The sequence below is a fragment of the Eleutherodactylus coqui genome, chromosome 13 (assembly GCF_035609145.1).
Source record: "Eleutherodactylus coqui strain aEleCoq1 chromosome 13, aEleCoq1.hap1, whole genome shotgun sequence".
Taxonomy (NCBI): Eukaryota; Metazoa; Chordata; class Amphibia; order Anura; family Eleutherodactylidae; genus Eleutherodactylus; species Eleutherodactylus coqui.
In genome coordinates, this window is record NC_089849.1 from 21,405,074 (window position 1) to 21,427,604 (window position 22,531).

The window sequence follows — 22,531 nt, forward strand, 5'->3', positions numbered from 1 at the left end:
TTAATCGGACTAGGAGTCGGGCCGCCTGCGTCGCCCTCAGTCAGTGTGTATGAAGGTGCGAGCCTCAAGGCTACAGATTGCTTTCCTAAAAGAACCATATAAATAATTGTTCCTCCTCTCGCCCCTGATAGCGCTCGGTGTCCGCTGCAGATAAATGGCTCCAGCAGTCTAAACACCGAGGAGAGTTTAAAAACAACCCTATCACAGACCAAATACTTCCAGACCAAAGAGACCTCTAACACAGCCGGGTGTTCCTGTGCTGCCAGGGACAGGCATGGAGCTCCACAATCCATACCTACTCAGCCAAAAGTCAGGAAACACCCAAATAAGGGCCCATCCACACTGTTAAGCGTTTCTTGGAAGTGAAGAATGTACATAAAGTGTAAAAACGCATGCATTTTAGGCAGATATTTGTGTTTTTAAATCATCTGTGTTACACATTTCAAAACACTTTGATTTGTTTTGATAGTTTGTTTTTTTTTAATTAAAAATGTGTACATTTTACTGTAATTTTTTTTTAAATGCAAAAACATTGTATATGGACTTATTCCCACGCCCGGCCGATATATGCTCCCATCTAAGCAGTTCCCCCCTTACCGGCTCTCTCTCTCCTCCAGTCCTTTGTTTGCAATGGGAGTGGGTGGGACAGTGGCGGAGCTAAGCTCTGTTCTGTCCCGCCCACTCCTATTGCTGGCTATGGACAAGGGGTGGGGAGGGGAAGCAGGAGCTTAGCTCCGCCCCTATCCCACCTACTCCCATTGCAAACCATTCAGAGGGGAGGAGACAAGCAGAGAGTCAGTGAGTGGGAGGGACAGTGTATATCGGCTGGGCGTGGAAACCCGGCCGATATACATGTCTGAATAAGCCCTCTGTTTGTATCTGCTTTTTTGTGGAACAGAAATGCATAGTAGGCTATGCTTATCGATCGCAGAAAGAAAAAAAAAGGAAATGTATGCCATGCAGTGTAGTGTAGTCAATCATATGCATAGTTTGTGTAAGGACTGTGGATGTGGAACCACTGGGTCAACCTACCGGATAGGTGAAGATCCAGCACGGCTGACAGCCAACCCCAGCATGGGAGATAAGATACCAGATGAACAGCCCCATATATAGATGGAAACTAGGGAAGGTATCCTGCCCTGAACTGATAACCAGGAGAGGGAAACCCCTGTCCACAAGCGGAGCACTGGTGCTGATAAGGACGACCCCACGGTCTTCCTCTAGGCGCTGAGTGACTCTGGCGGGCCAGAACACCTATCAGACAAAGATAGAACAACACCAGGGAGTTAAGAAATAAAAGGAGGAACAAGCGGACAAGGATAAACAGAGAAGCGGACAACGGGACTAACAGACCACAGAGTACACGAACAAAGAACATAAGCAGATAGCAAGGTAACTGCCGAAGCAGCAGCTGGACATGAAGTGATAGGAACAGACTCTCAACAACACTGCAGCAAGGTCTGAAAGGCCCAGGGCAGCTATATAGGATGGTTATTGGAAAAGGTGCATCAGCTGAACAGGAGACCAGAAGCTATTAACCCTAGAAGTGCTGGAAAAGAGTAAATATAAACTCAGGGAACAGAGAGAATGGAAAAACGCCCATATTTTCCAGACACAGAAGCAGAATATTGTGTCTGAACAGTGCACCTAACAGTTTGATTACATTTAACACATTATTGAGTATGGATTCATGAAACACTGTTTTCAGCCATTTTTTGGACTAAAAATATGTGCGTTTCATGGATGATCATATGAGAGTATGGACAGGCCTAGGATGTGCAAAGGGGATGGATTCTTTTCCAAACAATTGCCTCAGTGCACTAAAAGAGAAGTAACATTGCAAAAAGTTTTCTTTAAAAATCTGATGATGTATACAGCTCCCATGCAGATCAATGTATCTCCATGGTTACAGGCTATAAACAAATCATGTCTAATCCTGCAGTCATGTGTAATACTTCATTTCTTCTGCCCTTTTTCCTGATAACTTAAAGGGGTTTTCCAGTGAAATACTACTGATGAGCTATCCTCAGAATAGGTCATCAATAGTTGATCGGCTGGGGTCCGTTGCTTGGGACCCCAACCGATCAGCTGAATGGGCGCATGCTGTCAGCACCGCAAATACACAGAGGTCGGAGCGGAAGCCTCGGAGCCGACCTCCCATGTAGTGGCTCTCATTCAAATCAATTAGTTGCCCTGTGCACACGGGGGCGCCGACAGGACACTGAGTGACAGATCACTCATTCGTTGGAGTCGATTGGTTATTAGCTCATCTAAAGACCAAGTGACTGTCAGTTAGGGTGCGTTCACAAGAGCGTATATCGGCTCGGTTTTCACGCCGAGCCGATATACGTCCTCCTCGTCTGCAGGGGGGGGGAGCCTGGAAGAGCCAGAAGCAGGAACTGAGGCTCCCGCCCCCTCTCTGCCCCTCTGCACTATTTTCAATGAGAGGAGGCGGGACAGGGGTGGGGCTAAGGTCCGTGAATTTGCAAATAGTGCAGAGGGGTGGAGAGGAGGCAGAGAGGGGGCGGGAGCTCAGTTCCTGCTCCTGGGCTCTTCCATCCTCCCCCCCCCCTGCACACGAGGACAACGTATATCGGCTCGGCGTGAAAACCGAGCCGATATACGTTTGTGTGAACGCACTCTTATGTAAACAGGAACTGCTCAGTCTCTAACAACGGCCTGTTTCTGGGGAATAGAGACGGGCGGCCGGAAGAGATATCCTGCCGCTCCACCTCCATTCACAAAATGACTATTGCTCCTGTGTTAAAGAGCGATAGTGGATGGGAGAACGTTGGACACTTATGTAAAGGGACCTTCAGGCTGGGTTCCCATGTATCAGTTGTATCTGGCCGGTTGTTTTATGCCAGAGTTGGACATAACTGATGACATTTTGGCGCACTCTGCCCACCAGTCTGGCATCTATAGATGGACAGGGAAATGCTGCATGTAATGTTTTTCTGTCAGGCACAGAGACATCTGGCATCACAACTGATACCCGGGATGCCATGAAGAATCCTAGAAAACTGTAGTATCAGTTCTGGCATGCGTTTCCCTCTGATGTTACACTACTGCACTGCAGGAGAAAAACCTGGCCGGATATATGGGAAGCCGACCTACCACACAGGAGAATAGGTGGCACCAAGAGGCCGTGCACATTAGACCAGAGGCAGGAGAACCCACACCTTTTGGTGGGATCAGCTAGCTATCCCCCAATGAACATTGCTGGGAACGTCAGGGTTGGGCATTTTGGCTAATCAATGTCTTATAATCGGTTCTCTCGGCTCAGTGGATATGTGAGATACCAGAATACAGTTCAGCATCGACTGCTGGGGTGTAAGAATGCCTGAACTAATCGATTAAAAGGATTGTATTGTTCACTATGACATACGGGTCTCGTAGAGCACAGGAGTTCATTTACAAAAGGTTTAGGCCGCTCTCTCACAGGATGCTTGTCCCGAACGCCGCGCTAACTGCGGTACAACGCCACTATTGACTTCAATAGGGCCTCGCAGACCAGCACTAGAATGCGGCGCTTCTAACGCCGTGGTTTTCGAGAGCTGTCTGCTCTATTTTCAGGAGGACGAGTGAGTTAGTAACCGGCAACCCAGTCCAAAGAACCGGAAATCTAGGGCTAACGGTACACAATCAGGTTGAATCCTGCAGCGGAATCCAACCCTGTATCCAGCCAGCATCCGCGCTTACCAGTCAGTCGTGTTCTTTTTTTTTTCTGTGATGCGGATGGTCTGACTGGCACACCGGCGCACATGCGCAATACAGATTTTGCCACATCGTCGCTAGGCAATGACACAGATCCCACGATCTTTCCGCAATGATGATTGCGAAAGGGTCGCGTCTCGGACAGCTTCCATTGACTTCAATCGAAGCCATTGGTACTGATTCCGCCTAAAAATAGAGCTTGCTGCATTTTTTTCCCTATGTGAGCAAAAAAAAATAAAGAAAAAAAAATAAATCGCAATTGATTTCCACTCGTGTGCAGGAAAAATCTCCTTTCCATTGCATGCTATGGGCGGTATTCGCTGCCCACTCCGGATTCCGCAATGCAAATACACCCGTGTGCAGGCGGCCTTAGTCTGTAGCGTCCATTTTCCTCCTGCACTGTAGACGTCATTTTGTTCACAGGGCCAGGCCACTTTATACTAGAAAGTAACGAGTCGAAGTAGTATGTTTCACAAGATGATCCACACTTCCATTCTGCGGGAAATCTCTCTTTTTCTTATAGAAATTATGGAGAATTTATCATAGGAATTATGGGTAATTTGAAAGTGAAGTAGAAAGTGACAAAATTAAAGTCTTCACACATGGCATAGACAGATTGGAGCCAAGTTTATATCCTGCCACACATTATCATATATGATACAATGTGCATTGAAATGCTAACATACATAGATTAGTATGGGGGCACCTATGCTTATGGGGCCCCTGGGCAAGTGCCCATCAGGCCCATGCATTAAGATCGCACTGGCCAGGATATACAATATTCCACATATTAGGCGACTCTCACAGAGGCGCTTGAATAAACACTGCATTATTATGCGTTTTTGCCTGCGTTTTCAGCACAGTTATAAACGCAGTCAAACATGCTGATAATGCCAGAACTGAAAAAACACAGTCAAAAACATTGCTGAACACATGGTAACCACATTCTACCGCGTTTTCATTTCAATTGGCAAAGCATCACATTTTAAAACGCAGTAACGTATGAAAATAGATTAGACAGAGCTTGAAAAACGCAGCGATTTAAGGCTTGTCTGAGAAGCCCCATTGAAATCAATGGTAGTAATTGACAGCATTTAGTGCTGCTCTGAAAACACAACGTTAAGTGCAGAAAAAACGCCTGTGTGAGAGTGGCCTTAAAGTTATTTTATTTTTTTATTCAGTGGGAGCTGCGCCTGCAGTACCTAACTGGGCCACTGCACTATGGACAGCACTATCTGCTTCCAGCTCTGTTTGCAGTGGCAGTGGGCCCAGCAAACAGCTGATAGGCAGGGATCCTGAGTGCCTGATTCCTACCGATCAACTATTGATGACCTTTCCTGAGAATAGATCATAAATAGTGAAGTCCCGGACAACCCTTTTAAGAAGGTTAATGTGAAGCCATCACTATCATTCAGACAAATACACTGGTGGAATTTTAAACTGTTACCCAAAAGGAATTTGTGAAATTTAAGGAAACCTGGTATATCTGTACAGTCATAGCTAGAATAAATGATAGCAAATTGGAATGAATCAGGCAAAGTTTATTACAGTTCGGTACAGGTTTCAGTAAAAAGTCAGCCCACCATGAGCAGCTCTACAATCTTGGATCCTTGCAGGTATCGAATCAATAAGTGTTCATAAATTTTGTTGAGGTCTCCCCATGCCAGCATGATTTGTGCGGTGAGTTTTTGTACAGTTTGTGGTTGTTAGCCATGTGACATAATGCGTCTACCTATGGCCTCACAGACATATTCTATTGATTTCAACTCTGGGGACCGCTTTTTTCATTTTTCTTGCCCAGATGTAGGACTTTGCATTTCTCCTTGTTAAATGCCATTCTGTTAGTCGCTGCCCACTGTTCAAGCTTTTTTAGGTCTTTTTGAATCCTCTCTCTCTCTTCCCTAGTGTTAGCTATCCCTCCTAGCTTTGTGTTGTCAACAAATTTGATCAGTTTTCCATCAATTCCCTTCTCCAGATTCTTTATAAAAATGTTGAATACTGGGCCTAGGACAGAGCCTTGTGGTACCCCACTTGATACATTCTTCCACTTGGATGTGCAGCCATTTATGACCATTCTTTGAGTACGATCACTCAGCCAGTTGTGAATCCACCTAACAATTGTCTTGTCAATTTGTCATTTTTTCAATAAGTATGGAATGAGATACTGTTGTGGCGGTTCTGCGATTGTTGCCATGCTGATAGTCTGGTGCAGGTTTTGCAGGGGGTTCTCCATCTTCTGGCCCTCGTAGCTGGGTATTAGGTGAGACATGCTTTGTCGTACCTGTGGGTAATTGTCATGGCTATTTAGTCTGCAAACAGTAATGGTTAACAGCAGTAAAAAAAGGCACACCAGCCCATGGTGTTCACAGCCCTCCAGGACGAGGAGAAAAAATGCAAAGCCAAAAAGGATGGGTCTGGATCTTGACCCAAATTATATCATGCACAAGTATGAGTCATTGGCGGCATCCGATGTAGATAATATCAAATTTTTAGTTCTCCATAGCTTAAAATAGCAAGCTTGATAAAGACCTATTTTGTTTTGGCTATTTAGTCTGCCTGATGCTGGACTGAATTGCCGTTGAATCTTCAGTCCAGCTCTGACTGTGGTTTCAGTCAGATCTTGGTCCTGGACCTATCATTTGCCTGCTGCATCTCAAAGCTAAGTTTGTGTTTCTTTTCTTTTGTGTTTCTTATGTTATTCCCCCGTCCCACGTAGGGTTAACTAAGGTCGGGTACGTCCTTGTCAGGGCAAATTGCCTGCATGTAGGTCCCCGTCCCTAAGGTTATTTAAATAGGGAAAGAGTCCCCATGTTTTAGTTTATTATTGTTTTAACGCAGTTTGTGTGTTTATGTGTGAGATCTGTGGGTTACGATTCCAGCACGTCCTGGTTGGACAAGACAGGTACTTTGTCAAATGCTTTAGGACTCATGCCCAGGGCCGAGTCTGATTCCGCCTGCAAAATATCGCAGCGGAATCAGATCCCCCCCCCCCCCCCCTTTAGTCGTTGTGTCTAAATGAGCCTTAATACCGTAAAAAAACAATGGCAGAATTAAAGGGGTTGTCCCGAGGCAGCAAGTGGGTCTATACACTTCTGCATGGCCATAATAATGCACTTTGTAATGTACATTGTGCATTAATTATGAGCCATGCAGAAGTTATAAAAAGTTTTATACTTACCTGCTCCGTTGCTAGCGTCCTCGTCTCCATGGTGCCGACTAATTTTCGGCCTCCGATGGCCAAATTAGCCGCGCTTGCGCAGTCCGGGTCTTCTGCAGTCTTCTATGGGGCTCCGTGTAGCTCCGTGTAGCTCCGCCCCGTCACGTGCCGATTCCAGCCAATCAGGAGGCTGGAATCGGCAATGGACCGCACAGAAGAGCTGCGGTCCACGGAGGAAGAGGCCATCTTCAGCGGTGAGTAGAGAAGTCACCGGAGCGCGGGGATTAAGGTAAGCGCTCCGGTGAGCTTTCTTTACCTCCCTGCATCGGGGTTGTCTCGCGCCGAACGGGGGGGGGGGTTGAAAAAAAAAAAAACCCGTTTCGGCGCGGGACAACCCCTTTAAGGTTTCTCTCCCTGCTCTCCAAAATATTTTCTAAAAGTTACACAATACATTACATGCACCCAAAAGTGATACCAATAAAAATTACAGCTTGCTACGCAAAAAACAAGCACTAATACGGCCGTGCCAACGGAGAAATAAAAAAGTTATGGCTTTTGAGAAGTGCAGATGAAAGTTCTCCAAAAAATCGTTGCATCCTTATGGCCAAAATAGGCCATGTCCTTAAGGGGTTAATGTAACACACTGCAAGGAGGTCCGAGGGAATGCAACCCAGCTCCAAGCAGTCGGTTTACAATTGTTCATGGGGTGACCCTGACTCCAACCCATGGCGTGCTGCAGTCGCCCATCTACCAACAACCGCCATCGCACAATTTGGGAGTTGTCACGTGGCGTTGTTCTGCGTGGACCAGTGTCAGGTCTGAGTACTGGAGCCCTCCTGTGTCCACTGAGCCACCACTCTCTATGGACAGGCCTTCAGGAGATTTCATGATATGAAGCCCTCATTTATCTGACCTCTCTGTCAGACATTTGGGTGGACAGAGTTCAAACTCCGATTTAGCTTGGTGTTACATAACACACTTTAAAACCTTTAATCTAAAACAATGTAACGTTTTGCATGACTAAGGGTCTCATACTTGCTTACTAAGGTTGTCTCTGCATGACCGGATTCCTATTGTGGAACCCATCAGCGATCGCGTCCGTGCGCAGGATCTGCAACAAATCACACACATTGGAAGGCATGTACTTTTGGTTTTTCGCTCACACTCGCGAAGGAAAAAACGCAGCATGCTGTATGGACGGACTCCATTGAAGTCATTGGAGGCCGTCCAACCCGTATATTGCATATAGGCTGTGGGTACCCCCGTCATCGCTAAGCAACAGTGTGGGAAATACAAGTATTGAAAAAAAAATCTGTACTGTGCGTGACCGACGGCGAGTACACAGGGTCACCGACCGGCTTCACAGCCGGAATCTGCTGCGGGATCACGTATGCGGAATCCAAACCCGGTTGTGCGCATAATTCTTAACTATTCACTACTCTTCATGTGGAAGGAGTTTTATCCATTTCTGCAGCTCTGTCTGGGTGTGAGGGCTCCTTCTCACGGACGACCACGGTTTTGCTGTGAGAAAATCGCAATTGTGTGTAGGCGTTTTTTGAGTGTCAGCGATGCTTTTTCTTGAGAATAGTTTTGCATGGCATCGCTGCCCGCGATAAAATCACACAATTTTTTAGCACTAAAGTCAATAGGACTTTGTAATGTTAAAAACGCATCGCAGAAAAATCGCAAGTTTGTGTGTTGCGATGCGATAAAAAGGAGGCTCCATACGGAAACATAGGAGATAAAAAATAATAATTTTTTTTAAAAATCGCAAAACGCAGAGAGATAGGACATACCGATGTTTATCGCAAATAGGAATGAAACCATTGAAAATCATTGGCTTCCTAATTCTGCGTTTTCACTCACTCATCGCACCAAAATTTTGTCGCAAGTGTGAAGGTCTTGTAACACAAATTTCCACCAATGTATATTTGTAACGCATGTTTTAGGCATATTGGGAAATCATGAATAAGGAGTGAACTGAGCTTTACCGCTGATAATGGGATTGTCTCATAAAGACCACCTGTGTCCATGCGCCCTGACTGAGGGGGCCTTCACACTGGCGAGAAAATCAGGCAATTGTGAGAGTGAGAACGCATGATTATAAAACCAATGAATTTTACTGGTTTCATTCACATTTGCGATGTTTTCACTCCTGTGATGCTGCGTGGAAAAAAACAAAAAGCAGCATGCCCATTCTTTTTGTGATATCACCCATTGCCTCCAATGGGGCCGGCGGCAGCAGCATCGGCCCCATTGAAAGCAATGGGAGAAGATCTGCAGGGATGCGAGGCTGTCACATTCAGGGGTTTCACCTTGTTCTCAATGGGGCCTGCGTTCCCCTCATCACTAAACACTGTGACAGTAGCGGCAAGGGTTTCCTTCATCCCCGCGGGGAGTCCCCTCATCACTGAACACTGTGACAGGAGGGGCAGGGGATTGCTTTATCCCCGCAGGGAGTCCCCTCATCACTGAACACTGTGACAGCAGCGGCAGGGTGTTCAGTGATGAGGGGACTCCCCAGCAGCAGCAGAGGATCGCAATGTTCTCCAATTGCTTTCAATGGGGCTGGAGTTGTTGCTGCCAATGAATGGCTGTGATTGGTTCATAGAGCGCTGGCTCTGATTGGCTGAGCATCACAGCACCCAGCCAATCAGAGGCAGTGCTTCCTGGAGGCGGGGATTTTCCAATTCCTGGCCAGAAGAGATGCTGAAGACCAGTGCCGGGGACCGGGGCGAAGATGCAGCGGAGCGGACAACGCTCCTTAGGTGATCTATTCTTTTTTTTTCTGCAGCCAAGGCTTATTTTTGGCGTAGGGCTTATATTTCAAGCTCAACCCTCACTCCCCCTCCCCCCTAAAAAAAGAAAAATCCTTGCAAGTGGTCGCACAACTTTGTAGCACCACAAAATCGCGGAAATGCAGCGATATTGCACAGACCACTGATGTGATTTAACTGCGATTTCACTGCAGCACTGCTGTGTTGCCCTTGTGAAGGAGGCCTTAGGCATGTATGTGAGGCCGCTTCCACACGGGCGACAGCGATATCGCTGCTATGTACACATGATTTTGTAGCATCAGTGATGCTTTTTTCTTGAGAAATATATAGCATCGCGCTGCTGCTACCAAGATTATGTTTAGCAATTTTGTAGGCGAAGGTTAATAGGACTTTCTAATGTTGAAAAAAAACCCCCACATAGCATGAAATTCGCAAGTTTGTGCTATGCTATGCGATGTGATAAACAAGGCGGGGAAACATGGGCTACAAAACATCGCAAATCACGCCAAAGCATCCGACAAAACATCGCTTGTGTGGAAGAACCAATAGGAAAGCATGGGCTCTACAAACGTGATTTGTAGCACTGTCACATTGCTAGAAAATCGCCCATGTGGAAGCGGCTTTAGGCCTCCTTCACACGAGCGACACAATATCACTGCGAGAAAATCGCATCAGTGATCCGTGCGTTATCACTGCGATTTCTCACAGCAATACCGCGATTTTGTAGCCCTAGGATTTTCGGGGAATGGGGGGAGGGGCTTGAAATATAAGCCCTACCCCGAAATTAAGCCCTAGCTGCAGTAAAAAAGCAAAAAACAATAATGCATCACCTAAAAAGCGCGGTTATCTCCGGCGCGGGTCTCCTCTTCACGTCCGGCACTTGTCTTCAGTCTTCTGCTAGCCCTTCCTGGAAGGGCCTCTAGGAAGGGCTGGTTGTGATTGGTTCACAAGGAAGGAAGGGTTGGCAGAAGACTTCAAGCAAGTGCCGGGTAGCTTCAAGGAAGACCCGCGCCGGAGATAACAGCGCCTCTTAGATGACATTATTTATTTTTTCCTGCAGTTAGGACTTAGTTTAGGGCTTTGACAGTAGGATTTTCTATTGTCAAAGTTGCACCGCACTGCACAAAAGTTGCGTTTTCATGCAATGCAATAGAGAGGAAGACTCCATAGGTAAACATGGGCTACAAAACCTCACAAGTCGCGTGCATATTGCGAAACCCGCGAGGCTTTTGACTCCCAATGTCGCATGCTACAATACCTCGCAAATGTGAAGGAACCCATTGGATAGCATGGGCTTCACATACATGCGACGTGTAGCATTGTTGCAACGCGTGTTACCCGGCGGCATCAGCCCGACAAGCTGCGCGGCCGATCGGGGCTGTTAAGCCTGTAAATCCCCACCCATGAGATCACAGGGAGCCGTGCGGGTGTCATGGCAGCCGGGGGCCTTCCAAAAGGCCCAGGGCTGTCATGGCAGAATGCCTATCAAGCCATCTCTGTGGGGTAACTTGATAGACTACCTACCCGATAGCAGTATGATGTAATGCTATGGAATTACATCATACTGCAGAAGCGATCAAAGCATCGCAAGTTGTCATCCCCTAGGGGGATTAAAAGAAAATGTAAAAATAAGAACAATAAAGTTTTACTAATTGTTAAAAAAAAAAGTAATAAAATTTAAAAAAAAAAAAAAACCCTTTTGCCATATTTACAATAAAAGAATCTAAATAATAAAACAAAAATACATTTTTGGTATCGCTGCATCTGTAAAAGTTCAATCTATCAAAGTAACGCATTATTTACCCCGCACAGTGACCGTTGTCCGAAAAAATAAAATAAAGAATGCCAGAAATGTGTTTTTGGTCACCCTGTCTCCAGGAAAAAATGTAATAAAAAGTGATCAAAAAGACGTATGTATTCAAAAATGATACCAACGCAAACTACAGGCCGTCCCGCACAAAATGAGGTCTTGCACAACTATGTCGACGGGAAAATAAAAATGTTATTGTGCGCAGAAGATGGAGACAGAAAATAATTTTAAAAAATACAAGTAGTACAGCCCCCCCCCCCCAAAAAACTATATAAGTTTGGTATCGTAGTAATCGTACTGACAAGGGATGAGCGAGTATACTCGCTAAGGCACTACTCGCTCGTCCCGAAAGATTAGGGTGCCGGGGCGGGGGAGAGCGGGGAGGAACGGAGGGGAGATCTCTCTCTCCCTCTCTCCCGCCCGCTCTCCCCTGCTCCCCGCCGCAACTCACCTGTCAGCTGCGGCGGCCCCCGAATCTTTAGGGACGAGTGGGGAGATACTCGGCTAAGGCACATTACTCGAGCGAGTAGTGCCTTAGCGAGTATACTCGCTCATCCCTAGTACTGACCGAAAAATGGCGGAATGTCTTTTTTTCCATATCTCTCTATTTTTTAAACGTTTTTCAGTACATTATATGATACATTAAATAGCACCATTAAAAAATACAACTCGTCCCGTCAAAAACAAGCCCTCATACAGCGACGTCCATGGATAAATAAAGGAGTTACGATATTTTAAGAGGAGGGAGGAAAAAAACAAAAAAAGCTCCGTCACCAAGGGGTTCAAGTTATCTCAGACAACCGTTTTAACCCCTTAGTGACCAAGCCTGTTTGCACCTTAATGACCAAGCCAAACTTTGGAAATCTGACATGTGTCACTTTAACATAGCATTACTCCGTAAAGGTTTTGCATATCCCAGTGATTCTGACGTTCTTTTTTGCCCCATGTTGTACTTCATTTAGTTGGTGAAAACAGTCTGATATAATTTGTGTATAATTATTAAAAGCGACAAAATTCGGAAAATTTTTAAAAAACTGTCATCCCACATTTACAACTGCAATATCGCAAATATGTGCAAACATACTGTATAAATTTTTAATGATATCTATATTTCCATCTGTTTATTCTGGAAGCACATTGGAAAAACTTTGGTGTTTTTTTAACCGTTTAGGAGACGTACAAATTTAACATTCATTATTAACATTTTGAGAAACATTTGGTTTTCTTACACGAAGCCAAGATTGTAAAGGCTCATAGGTGTGAGAATGATAGATACCCCCACAAATGACCCCATTTTAAAAAATATGCAAATATGTCATTGTAAAAACAGGTTTTTTTCCTATAGTGCACATGAAAATGAGGATTTACACCCCAAAATGGATACCCCTTTTTTCCTGTGTTCAGAAACATACCCATTGTGGCCCTAATCTTATATCTATATGCACAACGGGGCCCAAAACTAAAGGAGCAGCCGGTGGCTTTCAGAAGACATTTTGCTTGAAGGCGTTTTAGGCCCCATTGCCCACTTGTAGAACCCTTGAGCGGCCAAAATGATGGAGAACCCCCACAAATGAAAACTAGACCCCTTAACGAATTCATCTAGGGGTGCGCTGCATATTCTCACACCACAGTTTTTGAATGAATCTGAGCAAAGCAGAAGGAAAAAAATTACGATTTTTTTTGGCAATTGTGTCATTTTAAAAAGTTTTCTTTGTACAGTGTACATAGGAATGAAGACTTTCACCCCAAAATGGATCCCCCGTTTGTCCCGTGTGTTTAGAAACATACCCATTGTGGCCCCAATCTGCTGACTGGACACATGGCTAGGCCTATAATGGAGGGAACACCGATTGGATTTCAGGGCACAACTGAATAAATTCCAGACCCCACTGCTCACTTGTGCAGAAAAAAAATGGACTCCCTAAAAATACCCCCCTTTCTTTTTTAGCATTCCCTAAATCTTAGATGAAAGTAATAATGTAAACTGTGTAGTATGTCTGAAAACGGGTAATTACAGGGGCTGGTTGGGATGGGTACATGGGGCAATAAAACCAGGTATCCCTCCTCCTACAAAGCTTGCTGCAAACTCTGTTTTTGGCGGGGTACTTCTTGACCTCAGCGGCAGGGATGAGGTGTAAAATGTGGCGCTCTGTGAGGCTTCGTAAGCTTGCTGAGGTGCAGCGGTGTCACACAGAAGGCGCTCAACAAGCTGCTCCTGGTAGCAAGGAGATTTTAAATTTCCCGGGCCCTCCCCGGCTCCTTTGCATGTGTCCAACATTTATTCCAGTGGGCGCATGCACAGAAGTCGGGGAAGGTCTGTGGAGGAGGATCGCGTCAGGCTTGAAATGTAGAGACCTCCGGTAAGAAGTTTGATCTCTTCCTTTTTTACTTTCATTTTCACATCAATCCCATGATGCATCAGCACAGCATTCGCTATAGGTTATACCATTCTGCCTGCTGGGGTGGGGGGCAATTTAATTATCATTACCTTCATTATTCACCACAATAAGCTACAGACCATAAGTATACAGTCAGGAGGATGAGCTGCGGTCTCCTCTATTATGCCTGTGTGACAGGAGCTGTGTGATCAGCAGCAGTGCCTCTGTAAGCAGTTTCTATGGTAGACCCATTTTACACCAACACGCAAACTGAGAATCTGACTAGAAAAGGAATCCATAACCCCCCCAAGTAGATCTGAGCTGGTCAGAATTGAGATCACAAAAGGCAAAAAAAAGGCCAGGAGGTTGGGCTAGAGAGGAATAACTACCCAAGGTAACACCAGCTTATATATACTGGCAGATAGGTATATAATAAATGAATTTAAAAAATCAGCGGGCTGTCCCTTTAATGTAGGCCGTTCTGTTGAAGCGGGGTCCTTGTTGCTGCAGGATACAGATCTTCAGCAGATCCCGCAGCGGGCAGGCTCAGTCAGGAGTGGATTTTGCAGCAGAACTGGTGCTAAAATTGACATGCTGCGGATTTAAATCCCGCGCCACATTTCACTTTCCGCACGGGGTTGGTGCAGATTTTTTTCCCTCGGTGTGTGGGCCAGATAATAAAAAAACCTCGTCCCCTTTGCTGCTACTGTAAATGCAGCGGATTTTCTGTGTGGAGGGTCCGTATGGAAAATCCACAGCACATCCCCCCGTGTGACCACGCTCTGATCTGTATCCTGGTGTACGAGGGTACACTATATTTAGGGTACATTCACATATAGCGGATCGCCTGCAGTGGAGATAGACCTGCGGCAGCAGTGAGGCATTGTTACTTAGTGGTGTCATGTGACTCTCTGCTGCCCCATAGAGACCCCATGGGATTCCCCAGTCATCCATCCGTAATTACTGACAGAGCTGGGCACAGGTACCCCCCACATCCCCTAGCCATGGTCGTGTGCCGCACTGATGGGAACTGAAGGCTTCTCTCACCGCAGTGGCAGGAAATCCCGCGGCTGTAAGTGGCGCGCATCCTGCGGGATACGACTGATACACCTGGTGCTTACGTGATTTCACTTAGGGCTGTGCTGAGAATCACCTGCCAGAGGCGCCCAGGGGGCTCATTTATCTGCAGTGCGCTCCTGCGGCTCTTTGGCTGCCATTAACCCTTCTAGGACATTGAGCGAGTGGCAGTGTATTCAGCCCTATTGTATTGTGGCGCGGCTCCGTCTACAGAGGTATCACCCGTCGGTGTAGCGGTGGACATTGGCCGTGAATACCATGAAGCCACAGAGTGATTATATGGTGTGTGCCGCCATATAGGGTCCTCCTCCCCTTATTGAAATGCCCATTCCACCATGAGCTAAGCAGGATGAGACACTACGCCAGGGGCGTCCAAGCCGCGGCCGGGTGATGGGAGTGGTTTGGGGGCCCCGTGGAGGATGGTGAGGGTTGTGTTGGAGGGCTTGTTTTATGTTACCCTATTATCCTATATTTTATACACCCCTCAGTGACGTAATAACTTAGATGCGCAAATCATGCGGTCCCGCTGCGGAGATTCCGCGGGATTTCTGGCCCCTGTGAGCCAAGCCTAAAGCCATGTTAGTAAGCTGAGCCCTTGCCATCCACAACGGCTGCCGGCTGTGACCGACCCCCTGCTACAACAGCAGCGATCTGTGGGACCCCCGATCCCCACTGTTAACCCCTTACATCAGTGTTGAACGCAGCATCCAAAGTTCTCACAGAGGGAACCAGACAATGATGTCCGGGTCGGCGACGGTCCGTGATCTCTACCAATAGTGATAATGCACTGCAGCGTGCAGGTACTGCAGTGTATGATCAAAGCCGTCATAGGCTCAAAAGAAAAGAAAAACACTGATTTTAAAAAAAAATTGTGCACTTGTCCCCGTTACCAAAAGCGGGGTTTTTTTACATTTTTTTTTTTACCATGGCATCTACAACATCTCTATCCTGCACAACTGCTATACATAGAAAGCAATTCTAAAAAAAACTGAGCCGGGTGCTATTTTTGTCCCCCCCCCCCCCCCCAAAAAAGCACAATAAAAAAATGATCAAAAAGTATAGGTTTCAAAGTTTTCTTTTTCGTGCAACAAAAAAGCTTAGTACTCTTGGAACTCCTTGGCTCCAAAACCGGCACAGCACCGTACGCCATGCTAAGCGTGCGCGGCGACTGCGTTACCCGCACCACCGCCGTGGGGCGCAACTAAACGCTATGTCATCCGTTTTTTACAGTAACAACGTGCGCGATTCACGGATAACCGCAGCGGCCGGGCCCTAAAATACGTATGGCGGTACAGTATTATATGGCGGTACGGTATTATATGGCGGTACGGTATTATATGGCGGTACGGTATTATATGGCGGACTAGTCACCGAAACAGCGGCACAGGGTGTGCACAACGCCTAATGGAGACAACGGGGGTCATAGTGCAGAGAGGAGCAAAAGGGGCTCCTGGGTGGCTGTGAGCATGCAGGGGGGCTCCTGGGGGGCTGTGAGCATGCAGGGGGGCTCCGCACACTGCTTTGAAGAGGGCGCCCGGCGGAGCCCAGGCCTGACGTCTCATCATGTGAATCGCAGCCGTTTCCCGGCGTGCAGTGCGCGCTTTGCCCCACCCCGTGTCTCAGCCCTCATTTCCAAGCCGTGAGAAATAAGAGCAAAATACTGCAAGGAGCAGCAGCAGCCGCGGCGGTGGTGGAGGAGCCCTCCATCTACAGCACCAGGGACCGGGGCACCCCGACATCCCCCCCGCCCCCAGGGGGAGGAGGACGAGTCCAGCCGCAGCCACCAGAAGAGCGGGGGGGTCCTGCACCGCATCGGGAACCATCACCCCAATAATCAGGACTGTACCATCAGTCACCCCCCTTCTCCTCAGTGGATTATCCTACCGGACCTCATCTGCAGGGGGGGTGCTGTGTGCACCCAGTGACCCGGACAACCGCCGGGCCCATTACCGGGGCTCCCCGTCCAGCAGGATTGATTAACCCATTCACTGTCAGGCCGCCCCCCTCCCTCCCGCACATCCTGCTATTTACCTGGCCGCGCCCCCTACCGGTGACATTGCGGGTTCCCCTCTCCCCCCTTTTTTTCCCTGATCGATATCGGGGCGCTCCCCCAGTGTCGCCCCCCGCCGTGCGATCAGACCCCCGAGAGGAGGAGGAGAGACCGGGCCACCATTTTAAGACAGGAAGGAGCTGGAGAGAGGAGGGGGAGGCTGCTGGCACCCCCCGTCCCCGCGCCGCTACCAGGGGGCCGCCGCCACTGCAAATGGTTAATTCGGGGGCGTGTGACCCCCGCGCAGCTGTCACCGATGACTGACGGTTACCGGGCTCACTAGCGGCCGCGGTCATCGGGGCGGGGGGAGGCGCTCCGCCGGGTTTTTTCCCCTTCTGTCGCGTTTTATCGGGGACGTGAAAATTTGTTTTTTTTTTTTTTTTTTAATCGTGTGTCGTGACAGAGGGGGGGCGGGGAGGCCGCGGCCTACTTGTTTGTTTTGCCTCCTCCGGCCAGAGCGGGTTTTCCTGGGCGCGTAGGCCGGCCGGCGGGTGGCAGTGATCGGTCAGTGACGGGCGGAGTGCTCGGTGTGGTTGCGGGGCCTGACGAGGAGCGGACGGCGGAGGAGGAGGATGGGCTGCTTGGGGAACAGCAAGACGGAGGACCAGCGCAACGAGGAGAAGGCGCAGCGGGAGGCCAACAAGAAGATCGACAAGCAGCTGCAGAAGGACAAGCAGGTGTACCGGGCCACGCACAGGCTGCTGCTGCTGGGTGAGCGAGGGTGGGGCCGGGCGGGACTACAACCCCCAGCGGGCCGGGGCATACACTGCAACCCCCAGCGGGCCGGGGCATACACTGCAACCCCCAGCGGGCCAGGCGGGACTACAACCCCCAGCGGGCCGGGGCATACACTGCAACCCCCAGCGGGCCGGGGCATACACTGCAACCCCCAGCGGGCCGGGGCATACACTGCAACCCCCAGCGGGCCGGGCGGGACTACAACCCCCAGCGGGCCGGGCGGGACTACACTGCAACCCCCAGCGGGCCGGGGCATACACTGCAACCCCCAGCGGGCCGGGGCATACACTGCAACCCCCAGCGGGCCGGGGCATACACTGCAACCCCCAGCGGGCCGGGGCATACACTGCAACCCCCAGCGGGCCGGGGCATACACTGCAACCCCCAGGGTGCACTACAACCCCCAGTGGGCCGGGGGATACACTGCAACCCTCAGGGTGCACTACAACCCCCAGCCGGCCGGGGCATACACTACAACCCCCAGTGGGCTGGGACATGCACCACAACCCTCAGGGTGCACTACAACCCCCAGCAGGTCGAGGCATACACTGCAACCCCCAGCGGGCCGGGCCGTACACTGCAACCCCCAGCGGGCCGGGCTAATGCTACACCCCCAACAGGCCAGGCCCTACGCTACAGTCCACAGTGTGCTGAGCATGTACTACAATCCCCAGCATGGCAAGACCATACTCTACAACCATAATCGTACACTACAACCCCTGGCATGCTGGGCATACCCTACAATTCCAGTGTGCTGTGGCTGCACTATTACCCCCAGGGTATCGGGCCTGCACTACATCCTCCAATGTGCTGGGCATACACTATGACAGCCCTCCTGTGTGTCCAGCCTGGGGAGAGGTGTCGGGTCCAAGCAGCTGGAGGAACACAGGTTATGCCCACTGTCCTGGCATAGACATGCCCATACCGCACCGTTCTAGGACTTGCTAACGTTGGTCTGCAGTAACCGCTGCACACGGATGCTTAGCTTCAAGAGCGGGGTTCTTCTGAGCGCTATCTGTGTGTCTGACCGGCGGGACGTGATGAGCCATATAGGAGGCGGCCATAGACCTGGCATGGGGTGTCTGCCCTTCCCGACCCGCCCATATACTTGGGGGAGGGAAGCAAGCTGCTACCACACACCTCTGCCCCCTGGCAGCAGCTTACCTTATACAAATAAAGTACCAGACTTTTCTATCCAACATACCCCGTCATCCTTCCCAATGCTGGGGGAACAGTAGGATCTAGGGGGCTCCTTAAAGGGATCTCATCACATTAAAAAGGCTATTGGATCTTCGGTCAACAGGCTATAAAGCAGGAGGAGCCGGGCGGAATGATACATGACATGCGGGAAAAGATTCAGTAGGACTTGTTTAATGACCTGAATCTGTTCATTCTGGGCTTAGGAGTCCAGTGGGCGGTCCTATCAATGATAACTGAGATCTCTGATCATGCCATTCTAGAAGGAAGGGTGTCTGTCACCGATAGGACCGCCCACTGGACTCCAGACAGCTGTGCATGTACAACTAGATAACCGAGGCTGTCACTCACTGATAGGACCGCCCACTGGACTCCGAAGTCCGAAACAAGCAGAGATTCAGTGCCATGTACAAGTACTTTCCCCTTATGTTATATCAATCTGCTCAGCTCCTTCCGCTCTAACATGTGGGGGGAAAAATTCAGTAGATCTTGTATATTATGTGTAATCTGCTCGTTCCGGACTTAGAGTCTAGTGGGCAGAGCTGTCAGTGACTGACAGGCTTCCCGGTATAACTATACATGGAGAGAGAGCTGTCAGGAGTCCAGTGGGTGGTCCTGTCAGTGACTGACAGGCTTCCTGGTATAACTGCATACAGAGAGCTGTGAGTCACTGATGGGATCGCCCAGTGGACTCCTAAATGTACAGGAGGGATTAACAAAAGACACGTTATACTGCATGTTGTCCCACATGTCATATATCAATCTGCTCGGTAGCCGCTGCTCTTTTAATTCTCTAGTGACATGTCTTCTACACTTAGTATTCGTGATTAGTTTCCTGGTTTTCCCCTACAGTCCAAGGCTTGGTCAGTCACCCATGTTTGAAGTCAGTGTGACATGTAGAGATTGTTCCTGCTGTATCAGTCTGATGCACTACAGTTGGCTGATCGCTGGGGTCTTCCGGCTGCAACCCCAACTGATGTGGGACCTGCTGCTCCCGGTAGAGAGCTGGCTGTTGTAGTCTGTGAATGAGCTGTGTTACCAGATCTCAATGAAGAGCAGCCAATTCTCCACTAGTAAGCGGGGATGCCCACTTCCCAGTACATATGCTACTAATGATAGGATGTTTTTGAGTTAGTGTGATTGTTCTCGGTGAGAGAAACCAAGTAATCTTGTAGATATGAGACCTTTTAATGGCTAACATAATTACATGATGTTACAGCGAGCTTTCGCGTCTTCTATCGATCCTTCCTCAGGCTAAAATGGAACAGGATTGGATGGGGCACATATATAATGTATAAATGCAGAGAGGACACTCCTCTTGATTGAAATACAAATGTTCACACACAGAAATTTGAGACTGTTTTGCACTCAAAACGTAAAACAGACAAACCGAGCTGAGAGATAAATACTTAATCAGTCCACTGAGCTCAGGAATGTGACAGTTTGATGATGTCTTCTCTTTCAACCTGCACATGAAAGGAGATGCAGCACCACCTATTGTTAAAGGGGGTCATGCAACTTTATTTTATTTTTTAACTACTGGCCGTGCGATTAAAATGACAAAGTGAGCCATACTCTTCTGTCTTCTCTCAGGAAACGGCAAAACTGCCCTCAATCTGTACTGACAGCGGAGATCAGGTGGCAGCGAATCGGAGGCTGCAGCCAACAGCTAGGAACGCTGATACCAGGAGAACACGCTGCAGGCTCTGATTGGCTGCAGTGGTCACCTGACTTCCACTGCCAGTACGGACCGGGAGCGCTGTAGGGAGCAGACGGGTCAGTATTAGAGATGAGCGAACACGTTCGGCCCCGCCCCTTTTTCGCCCGAACACCGAACTTTGCGAACACCTCGGTGTTCGGGCGAAAAAGTTCGGGGGCCGCCGTGGCAGCGCGGGGGGGTGCGGCGGGGAGCGGGGGGGAGAGGGAGAGAGAGAGGGCTCCCCCCTGTTCCCCGCTACTGCCGCCCGCGCCGCCGCGCATCTCCCCGCCCCCCGGCGGCACCCGGACACTTACGCGCGAACACTCCAGTGTTCGCTAAAGCCGGTGTCCGGGTGCGGATGTGTCCGTTACGGACACGTTCGCTCATCTCTAGTCAGTATGGCTTCTTCTGTTATTTTATTCCATGGTCAGCCGTTGAAAATTAAAGCCAGCCATCCTTTCATGATTAATCAATTATGCGTTCGGTGATCCTGGGGTGGTTGGTATGTGCCTGTCTCCCTTTCCCAGGGTATATCAGTGTGCAAAAAGTGGAGCAGTTGCCCATAGCAACCAGATGAGTTTTAGCTCTTTATTCACCCTGGGCTGGCTGCCATGGACGGCACTTTTTTTTTTTTTTGCTGCTATTTGGTTCGTTTGATACAATAATATTAATGACCTCTTATATCCTCATCGCGGTCCTGCCGGCAGCTCGGAGGGTCACGGTGGTAGTGGATGGCGGTCGGTGAAGTCTTAGTACATTGGGAGGCTGAGTGTCCTTCCAACGACGAGGCGACTCCCTCCGCTACAGGTCCAAGATGCCATTTGCCCTCCTTAGACTTAGTTAAAGGGCCGCTGCATCAAAGCGCCAATTATCAGCAGCGGCAAGTCTTCTCCGCTATGAGAATATACTTTCTTGGTACACTGGGGTGCACATGCCAGTGACGGGGTGTGATTACCCAAAATACACCTGGACGTGATCTGGGTTGACTCCGTTTTGCTCCTTTTTTCCACTGTTGCTTCTGTTTTGATCAGGGCTGAACAAATGGAAGTATGTTAGAAGTGTGCCGGGACTTGGCCTTATGGAATGTCTTCTTCTGATATCTGCTGAGGTTCTCGCCCCTCTATGGTACCATGGGGGTCTACTTGGCCCCAGACTTGTTCATTGTAGTCCTGTACTTTGAAACTGGTATCATAGGAGGGTTAATGTTGGGCCACTAAAACTCAGATTGGCTACTAACACTTAAAATAGTTTGCACCTTTGATATCAACACATTATTAAAGGGGTATTTCGGGGCTTTTAGTACTGATGACTTCTCCAGGAAAGGTTATGAATAGTTGTTGGACAGGGGCCTGGTACTCGATCCCCTCCGATCAGCTGATCATTTGGTCCGCCGTCAGTGCCGGAAGTCACGGCTGATTACAACAGAGTCAAGCCAATAGGAGCGCCGCCTCTGATTGCACTTCTGGTTCCCCATTGCCATCCGGCCTGGACCACAAGGAGGGGTGGGAAGTCTAGTAGAAGGTACCACTGCCTTTGATTTCAGTGGAAGTAAAGCTGGCTATCGCACTTCCGGCGCTGACCAGTGATTACTACATTTTTGGCCCTGTGCATTGGCAGTAGGCCGGACGATCAGTTGATGGGCAGAGATCCCAAACGACGGCCCTTCATTGATGTCCTATCCTCAGGATAGGTTCTCAGTAGTTAAAGGGTATTCTGGGAGACTTTTACTGTTGAGGATTGACAGGTCATCAGTAGATGATCGTCGAGGACACGCCGTGAGGACTGACTGTAGCGCAGTGGTCGGAGTGGGTATTGCAGCACAGCCCTATTGAATTCAGTGCTTTCTCCGCTGGCCATAGCAACAGCAGCACTGGGAATCAGCTGATCGACCGGGATCAGAGCTGCGGGTCGCCACCGGTCATCTGTTAGTC

General features: G+C 48.9%; 1 protein-coding gene across 4 annotated transcripts in view; it reads left to right on the top strand.

Annotated features, from left to right (window-relative positions):
• The window catches only part of GNAS (GNAS complex locus), a 193,026-nt gene that overhangs the window by 94,820 nt on the left and 75,675 nt on the right, over positions 1-22,531 (top strand). For 2 of the 4 annotated variants that reach the window (XM_066587232.1, XM_066587234.1), the window contains exon 1: positions 16,548-17,677. The exons of the other annotated variants lie outside the window; for them this stretch is intronic. In XM_066587232.1, the coding sequence (XP_066443329.1) occupies positions 17,539-17,677 (139 nt within the window). In that variant the 5' untranslated portion in view covers positions 16,548-17,538. Of the gene's footprint in view, positions 1-16,547; positions 17,678-22,531 lie in introns of those variants that run through there. 4 annotated transcript variants of the gene reach the window in all.